Source organism: Mandrillus leucophaeus, unplaced genomic scaffold (genome assembly GCF_000951045.1).
Source record: "Mandrillus leucophaeus isolate KB7577 unplaced genomic scaffold, Mleu.le_1.0 Scaffold209, whole genome shotgun sequence".
Classification (NCBI taxonomy): domain Eukaryota; kingdom Metazoa; phylum Chordata; class Mammalia; order Primates; family Cercopithecidae; genus Mandrillus; species Mandrillus leucophaeus.
The window spans coordinates 457,017-466,400 of NW_012102132.1; the positions used below are offsets into that span (position 1 = coordinate 457,017).

Genomic DNA, 9,384 nt, shown 5'->3' on the forward strand with positions numbered 1-9,384 from the left:
CTATGCTTATATTGTGTGTGTGTGTGGTGTGTGTGTGTGTGTGTTTTGAGACGGAGTCTCACTCTATTGCCCAGGCTGGAGTGCAGTGGCATGATCTCGGCTCACTGCAACCTCTGCCTCCTGGGTTCAAGTGATTCTCCTGCCTCAGTCTCCCAAGTAGCTGGGATTACAGGCATGTGCCACCATGCCCAGCTATTTTTTTTGTATTTTAGTAGAGATGGGTTTCACTATGTTGTCCAGGCTGGTCTCGAACTCCTGACCTCAAGAGATCTACCCACCTCAGCCTCCCAAAATGCTGGGATTACATGCGTGAGCCATTGCACCTGGCCTATATTATGTTGTCTTTGTCTTCTCTATCCAACATTTCCTCTCTTATTTTCTTTCACTCTGTTGTGTCTTTTCATTGTGATTACCTGAACCTTTTGCCCTATGCCAGTAATTGAACTTTCTGGCATGCCTGTTTTGTTCCTTGTTTGGAATTACATTTATTGACTCTCTAGTGATGTGTTTGGTTCAAATTTTGTTTCTTTTGCTCTGCAATATCCTTTTTCAGATCTTCCTAATGGTTTATTATTTTTCTATTCTTATCAAGGTCTTCTATAGCTGGAAGGACTTGTAGGTTGTATGTGCTTCTAGACTTATATCTTTTGTGTACTAACTCTGTCCAGACTGTCTCATATGATGTAGGTGAATTCGCCTTAACTTCATTGTACTTTGTCTAGGTCTAGTTTTCTTCATTACTAAGGTTGGAGGAGTAAATTATGGAAGACTTGGGCATGTAAGTATTGAACCTGTCCTTTGGATAATGCATTTATGACACTGTAGCTTCAACAAAATGAAGCTACAACCCATATGTATATGTATATACATGGATTTGTTATTAGGACTTGAATATATGAAGTATTGATAATTATGTGTTTTCTCCCTATGTTAATTTGGTGTTATAATTTGTAAACTTTGAATCTAATTTCAGAATTTAAACTAACCAAGCTGACACACTTTAACAGGATAGAGTGAAGAACGAACATTCTCATTGTTCCTTCTATGCTGATGGTACAAGCAAGTCCTGGAATCCTAAGGATCTAGGAATAATCAACCTGAGAAGTTTCTATGTGGTAAGAACAGCTATGATGTGTCTTGCCCTTTTCTCATCTACCACATTGAAATTGAATGCACAGTTCGGTATACAGTTCAGAGTTCTTAAAGATGTAGAAATGATGAGAACATAACAAAAGGTGTTCTTTAGTATTCTCAACTTTCCCTGTGCTCTACTGCTTCCAAATGCAAGGCTAAAGATGCTTTAAAAAATGAGATTGTGACAAAATGCTAACTATGGCATACTCAGCCATTCCAAAACCTGAAAGTAGGTCTGAAGCCAGCAGATTCACTACTCCCTGTTCGTAGGTTTTGGAGTTTTTCTGTCTACCTTCTCTCAACTAAATATTCATGATGGTTTTTCCTGTAAGGACAATTACAATGAAATACACTCCCTTCCCCATCTTAACTCAGATTATTACGGTGCTATTTCTGCATTTTTGTATCATGTGATGGTGGTTTCTTCGTGGTATATGACAAAAATGCCCTTTTTCTTGACTCCATAGGAAGAAAACTGGCTATTAGCTTGGGACTTCAGCAAGGCACTTAGCAAGGTCTCTCATAATATCCTGTGGTCAAGAAGAAAAATATAGGCTGAATGACTGAACACTTAACATGATTCACAGCTGGCTGAAACAACATATGCCAAAAGGTGCCAATTAATGGACTGATATCAAACTGAAGGAGCTCTCCAGATGTTCTACAGTAATTTGCCTCTTGCCCAGTGGTACCTGGTACCTATTATCAATAACTTGGGTAAATACATAGAATAGTTATCAAATATATGGATAAGATCCAAGTGCATTACAGCACAGAATCAGGACCCAAAATAATAAAACAGGCTGAATTAATGGGCTAAATCTAATGAGATAAAGTTTAAGTAGGATAATATAAAGTTCTGTACTTTGGTCCAAAAAAATCCCCACTACTCAAGAATAGGGTACACAAAATTTTGTTGTATAGATGGCAGCATATAGATGTAGCTGTTAAAATAAGTCCATTAAATGTTAGGCAGTATTATAAGCAGTAGATATCTGTTGAGTAGTAGAAAGAACATTGGATTTGGCATCAGAAAACTGGGTCAAATTCCAGTTCTGACAGTTTGGCCCCTAAACTCTTTGATCCTTGCTTTCTTCTCAGGGTGGTTGTGAAGTTAAAATGAGTTAACGTGTCTTTTGAGTTAACGTGTCTAAGTTCCAAGCACTTGTGCTCAACAAATATGACCTAGAAAAATTACCATTCACAATAATATAAGTGGCTGTACCACTCCATTTTGTCCTAGAAAAGATGGTATTTGGAATGAGAGGGGCCACACTCAAAAGCAAACCAGAGCTACTTCTAAAGATAGTGACTAGGATGGATGAGCGACTCAAAAGAGAGCATGAAGAATGGCTATAGGAACTGGGGATAACTGACTTGAAGAATAGTAGACTTAAGGAGACCATATCTACCTTCAAACATCTGATGGTGTGCTTCATGGCCTTCTGTAGAGCTCCAAAAGATAGAACACTGGAGAATGGAAAATACAAGAATGTGGGCAAGGGCGACCACTTGGTGGGGATGTTGTGAGCGATTTCAGCACAAGTGGATGGTTGGACTACATGGCCTTTAACAGGAGAGTCTGATTGTCATATTTCTAGGACATTTTTCATGAAGTGGATCCTTCTAAGTCTAGTCTCAAAATAATCCAGGATCTCTCCTATCACGGGTTGGGCTGGCTTCTTGCCTTAAAATATCATCTTTCTTCCAGTTCTAGGCCAGATCTCCTCTTTATCCAGTCTGACTTTCTTGCACCAGTTTACTCTTGCTGACTACTTTGTTTAGGGATTTCTGGTCAATTTTAAAATGTAATTTTTCCCCCTAAACTATCCAAGGGACACAGTACAAGGGATAATTTGTGGACATTTTTGGGGAGATGAGCAAGCAAAGCATGATTTTCAGGTTGCTTAAGTAAAAGAGTGGGAATTAAGAACCAGAATTTAAGAGTTCCGGCCGGGCGCTGGTGGCTCACGCCTGTAATCCCAGCACTTTGGGAGGCCAAGGCGGGCGGATCAAGAGGTCAAGAGATCGAGATCATCCTGGCCAAGATGGTGAAACCCCGTCTCTGCTAAAAATGTAAAAATTAGCTGGGCGTGGTGGTGCGCGCCTGTAGTCCAAGCTACTTGGGAGGCCGAGGCAGGAGAATCACTTGAACCTGGTAGGTAGAGGTTGAAGTGAGCCGAGATTTTGCCACTGCACTCCAGCCCGGCAACAGTGCGAGACTCCGTCTCAAAAGAAAAAAAAAAAAAAAAAAAGATCCAGAATTGGAACTGTGAACCAAGAAGTTGGGGCGGGTACCTTAGACAAGGCTTTTGCCGGGAATTTAGCATATAGGATAGAAAGCAGAGACCAAAGGCCTCTTGTTTTGAGGCTGTTGGCGTGCTACAAGGACTCAAAAGTTATTTGTTCAACGGATGACTACTGTTTTCTGGAGGCAAACTGAATACCCGGCAGGAGGCTCGGCACCTCCAGCTTGTTCCAGATCGGGATAGGGAAGGTGCCTGGGGCAATCAGTGAGGTTGCCAGCCTTCCTTAGGCCTGGGCCAGCCCGCTCCCCTCCCATGTGACCCCAGGGAACCATTTTAATTTTTTTACAGCCAAGCGTAGGGGAGAACTGGCTGTGCGCCGGTTGCCAGGGACGCGGCAGCCAGCTTGGCTGGGCTGGGGTGAAAGAGGACGCTGCGTGGGGGAGGGCTCTGCGGCTTCTGACTGGCGGGAGCATCAGGACTCATTTGCATAAGATTTTCTGACGGCTTCTGATTGGCTGAAGCCAGAGGGGCGGTGGTGGGGTGATTCCAAGGGCCCAGAGCTTTGGCCCGCGGACCTTTTCCTTCTGGAGTTACTCCGGTGGGTGTGAGTTGTTGCGGGGTCTGGGGGAGCTGGGAGGCCCGGTTTGGGACTTTTTGCAGGCAGGTGCCTGAGCCATCTTTCTCTGAAAGTGTTTAAGAAATGTACAAGAACAGCGGCCAGAGTCAAGAAACTGGGGGATGAAGGGTTATCTCAAGACCAGACTGAAGGAAACGTATCAGGGGAGGGGTGGAGGCCAGAAGGAAGGAGTTAGGTAGGGGCCCTCTCCCAGGCTGGCGTTTTTTGCTGGGTGGAATCCTTTTGCTAGATCCATTGGATTTCTGTTTTCCGTGAGTTATCACACTGTTGGAACTGGGAAGAAGAGAAAAAGAGGCAAGATTTTAGTAACTTAAGTCTGAATACCGAGTTTTCATCCGGGTGCATACGTTCTTAAAATACCAAATGGGTCCAAGAAGGGGGACAAAGTATGCTTTAATTTATGAGAAGACCAGCTACTAGAAACTGTATATCTGTTTTTCTCGAGTTTTCCTCTTGCAGTGCTCTTTCAATCTCATTGGACATATTTTATATTATTTTCCTGCTTAAGAACTGGGAGTTGGGTGGAAGGATCTGTGGCTCATCATAGCCGATTTCCACACTTTTAAGGTTTCTGACTCTTCACATAAACACCTCTCACTATGATGAGGTCCTATATCAAGTATAATTAATCTTTGTACTTTACAATGTACATAGTGATTTTTATTTACGTTATCTTATTTGAACTTAATAGAAATCCTTGGCACAGCCCATGGAACAAGCTCCATTTTTTTGATAAAGAAACTGGGGCTAGAAAAGTTTCTAAGTCTATGTGTGCAGAGAGGGAAGGTGAAATTATTTTAATGCTTCAGAGTTATATAATGCTTCCCCGCCTCCCATCCCTCTATATTTTTCTTTCCATTGATCTTCCTTCAAAACCCTGATAGGTCTATCCCAGTTTTGCAAGTAAGAAAACATGGGCTATGATCTAGAGCTAATAAGTTTTGGGGTAGTGGGTCCCCAGACTTGGTTCTGTCTCCAAGGGTCACTGACTTTTTTTTTTTTTTTTTTTTTTTGCTAGCAGATTAGTCCTTGTGGCACCAAGTCAGAATTTCATTCAAAAGACCATTAGGAAGATGGTTTTCTATGGAAAATATTTAAGTATAAGTCTTAATGTGAAAGAAAGAGAGAGAGAAAGAAACCCCTTTATTATGTTCTCCCTTCCTTTGGCATTTTTTGTCCTGTGGGAAAAAACTGTACTAGGGACAGAGACCCCTGTTAGGTTTTAGAGAAAAGGGATTTTTTTTTTTTTTTTTTTGAGACAGAGTCTTGCTCTGTCGCCCAGGCTGGAGTGCAGTGGCAAGATCTCGGCACACTGCAACTCCGCCTCCTGGGTTCAAGCAATTCTCCTGCCTCATCCTCCCGAGTAGCTGGGATTACAGGCGCCAGCCATCACCCCCGGCTAATTTTTGTATTTTTAGTAGAGACCGAATTTCACCATGTTGGCTAGGCTAGTCTGGAACCCCTGACTTCGTTATCCGCCCGCCTCGGCCTCCCAAAGTGCTGGGATTACAGGCGTGAACCACCGCGCCAGGCCGAGAAAAGGGATTTAAAATGAGAAGCTTGAATCTTATTGAATATAATTGTAGGACTGTCAGAGAGGACTGGTGGATGAGGAATATGGCAAGGGACAAAAGATGGGAAAAATTAAATAGGCTGTGGTTTGGAAGTCTCAAAGTGAAATTCAAGGTGCAAGGCTCTTAAAAGTTAAATCCAGCGATTCGGTACATAGCTTAGCCCCTATTAAATGACCCAGTGCTTTAAGAACTATCTTTTGAAAGGAATGCTTCACACATGCACCCTCAAAAATAATTGGACACCTCCTCACTTCTCTGTTAAATGGTGAAAGACACCCAAGACTAGACCTAACTACTGTCACCCTCTCCTGCCCTCTTGGCAGCCAAAAGGCCACATAGCCCAGGCTCTCCAGCATCACTGTGTAGCCGACTTGGACAAAAATTGACTTCTTCCCGTTGCCACTTTCAGATCTCTTGAAAGAATCAGCAGATGTGATAGTGTGCCCCTCTTCATCCCTGGCAACCACTGTTACAGGAAAGATTGGGAAAGATCCCGCCCCGCCGGGAGGGAGGCAAAAGCCTCTGACCCTCCCCTCCCCCAATAGCTGACCAAGGCCAGGGCCACTGCGGAAGCGTCGCGCGTCCACGTGCACCCAGCATGCCCGGCCACCCTTCTTACGTAAGAGTCCCAGGATGGAGTTGTACCTGCTGCTGGCCCCTCTTCCCCGACGGCTAATAATAAACCCGGGTTCCTGTTTCCCGGCCGCGGCCACTCCAGATTCGGGGTTGAGGGGCTCACTCTGCAACCAAGACACGTGCATTCCAGTCATCCTACCCCGGGAGCGCACGCAAGGCCCGCCCAGCCCCCACATGCCAGCCCACCCTCCAGTCGGTCGGGACGCCGGCGCCTTTTTGACCCTCGCAGTGCCCGGCCCTCCTCCAACTGGCCTACCCAGGACTTGGTGCTGGCGGGGTCCAGCTGCTCCAATCCCTCCTCCTCTGCCCTGCCCTGCTCTGCCCTGGCGCCCTCCCTCAGCCCGGGTATCAGGCGAGAGGCGGAGCTGGCCCGGCGCGCCCCGCCCCCGCTGTAGAAAGGGCCGGGCGAGTGTTACTCGCGGTCATCCTGGCCCGGGCCTTTTATCTCGGTGCTGCCGGGGGAGGCGGGAGGAGGAGACACCAGGGGTGGCCCTGAGCACCGGCGACACCTTTCCTGGACTATAAATTGAGCACCTGGGATGGGTAGGGGGTCAACGCAGTCACCGCCGCCCGCAGTCACAGTCCGGCCACTGACCGCAGCAGCGCCCTTGGGTAGCAGCCGCTTGCAGCGGGAACACTGAATTGCCAACGAGCAGGAGAGTCTCAAGACGCAAGAGGAGGTGGGTGTCCCCGCCCCATCTCTGCCCCGGCCAGCGTGGTTGCTTGAGCTCAGGCTTTTCGGAGGGAGAAGTTGTGGTGGTGGTGGGGGGACACCTTTCTCCCCGCGGCCCTAAGTGGGCGAGGAGGTGGGAATGCTCAGCCGCGGGGAGCCACCCAGGCGCCGTCCCGGGCGAGCTGTAGCCAGAGAAGGGGGTGCGCGCGGGCAAGTGCGCCAGGCCCCCTAGCCGGGTGAATAATCTAATCTGTTCTTTCGTCTCTGTGTATCAAACAGGCCAGGGCTCGACCCACAGGCCACCCTCAGCCATCGCGAGTTTCCGGACGCCAAAGCCAGGAGAAGCCGCCCATCCCGCAGGGCCGGTCTGCCAGCGAGACGAGAGTTGGCGAGGGCGGAGGAGTGCTGGGAATCCCGCCACACCGGCTATAGCCAGGCCCCCAGCGCGGGCCTTGGAGAGAGCGTGAAGGCGGGCATCCCTTTGACCCGGCCGACCATCCCCGTGCCTCTGCGTCCCTGCGCTCCAGCGCCCGCGCGGCCACCATGATGCAAATCTGCGACACCTACAACCAGAAGCACTCGCTCTTTAACGCCATGAATCGCTTCATCGGCGCCGTGAACAACATGGACCAGACGGTGATGGTGCCCAGCTTGCTGCGCGACGTGCCCCTGGCTGACCCCGGGTTAGACAACGATGTCGGCGTGGAGGTAGGCGGCAGTGGCGGCTGCCTGGAGGAGCGCACGCCCCCAGTCCCCGACTCAGGAAGCGCCAATGGCAGCTTTTTCGCGCCCTCTCGGGACATGTACAGCCACTACGTGCTGCTCAAGTCCATCCGCAACGACATCGAGTGGGGGGTCCTGCACCAGCCGCCTCCAGCGGCTGGGAGCGAGGAGGGCAGTGCCTGGAAGTCCAAGGACATCCTGGTGGACCTGGGCCACTTGGAGGGTGCGGACGCCGGCGAAGAAGACCTGGAGCAGCAGTTCCACTACCACCTGCGCGGGCTGCACACTGTGCTCTCGAAACTCACGCGCAAAGCCAACATCCTCACTAACAGATACAAGCAGGAGATCGGCTTCGGCAATTGGGGCCACTGAGGCGTGGCGCCCGCGGCTGCCCAGCACCCTCTTCGACCCATCTCACCCTCTCTCATTCCTTAAAGCTTTTTTTTTGTTTTTCCTGGCTGGGGGGCGGGAAGGGCAGACTGCAAATTGGGGGGCTGCGTACGTGCAGGAGGCGAGGTGGGGCTGCGTGGAGGAGGGGGCCTCGTGTGAGAGAGAAGAAAATGGTGGCCGGAGAGGGGAGGGCCCAAGGAACCTCCTGGGAGGGGGCCTGCATTCTATGTTGGTGGGAATGGGACTGGGCTGACGCTCTGCATTCAGCCTGTGCCTTTCCTGGGGTTTCTTTTCTGTTCTTTTCGGAGGAGAAGGGCCCGAGAAGGGCCATACCAGGGCGCGGCGCTGGGTTGCCACACTTGGGAAAGCAGCCCGGAGCTGGGTGCTGGGGAAGGCGGGGCGCATAGCCTCCCGCCGCCCTGCGGTTGGGCCGGTGGAGGCCCAGGCGTTGCTAGGATTGCATCAGTTTTCCTGTTTGCACTATTTCTTTTTGTAACATTGGCCCTGTGTTAAGTATTTCGAATCTCCTTCTTGCTCTGAAACTTCAGCGATTCCATTGTGATAAGCGCACAAACAGCACTGTCTGTCGGTAATCGGTACTACTTTATTAATGATTTTCTGTTACACTGTATAGTAGTCCTGTGGCACCCCCACCCCATCCCTTTCGTGCCACTCCCGTCCCCACCCCCACCCCAGCGTGTATAAGCTGGCATTTCGCCGGCTTGTACGAAGCTTGCCACTCAGTGAAAATAATAACATTATTATGAGAAAGTGGACTTAACCGAAATGGAACCAACTGACATTCTATCGTGTTGTACATAGAATGATGAAGGGTTCCACTGTTGTTGTATGTCTTAAATTTATTTAAAACTTTTTTTAATCCAGATGTAGATTATATTCTAAAAAATAAAAAAGCAAATGTGTCAACTAAACTGGACAAGCGTCTGGTCCTCATTAATCTGCCAATGAATGGTTTCATCATTAAATAAAAATCAATTGATTTACTAGCAAAAGTAAATTTTGTGTTCTCTCTGGTGTTTCATGGTGGTGGATATTCATCTATGCGAGTATTTAGCTTTGTTTGGGAACTAGGTACTGACAAAATTTACTTCCAAACTTTATTTCTAATTCAGTACCAAGATAGGACCATACATCTCAACAAGTTCAGAAATATTTAAAGTATTTGGGAAGGTACATATATTGTATCCTTCAACCAATTTGGCTAACTTACTGGAGTGCGTAATTAAAATTTTGAATTTTTTAAGAAGCTCAAGCACAAGCTAAAGTGTTTCGAGGCATAAAAACAAGGCTGAAATTTCACTTGGTTACTGAGAAGTGAAAATTAGAAAGGGAAGACCAGCTAATCCC

General features: G+C 47.9%; 1 protein-coding gene across 3 annotated transcripts; it reads left to right on the forward strand.

Annotated features, from left to right (window-relative positions):
* The first annotated feature begins 3,931 nt into the window (after positions 1-3,931).
* MID1IP1 (MID1 interacting protein 1) lies at positions 3,932-9,023 on the forward strand. 3 transcript variants are annotated; one of them, XM_011980162.1, is made up of 3 exons: positions 3,932-3,987; positions 5,042-6,910; positions 7,183-9,019. In XM_011980162.1, exon 3 carries the CDS (start codon positions 7,447-7,449, stop codon positions 7,996-7,998), a length of 552 nt encoding a protein of 183 aa, XP_011835552.1. In that variant the 5' UTR covers positions 3,932-3,987; positions 5,042-6,910; positions 7,183-7,446; the 3' UTR covers positions 7,999-9,019. The 3 variants fall into 3 exon arrangements, with proteins under 3 accessions (XP_011835552.1, XP_011835553.1, XP_011835555.1); XM_011980163.1 differs by having other exon boundaries at positions 6,807-6,910; XM_011980165.1 differs by lacking the exon at positions 5,042-6,910 and having other exon boundaries at positions 7,183-9,023.
* Positions 9,024-9,384: the final 361 nt, after the last annotated feature.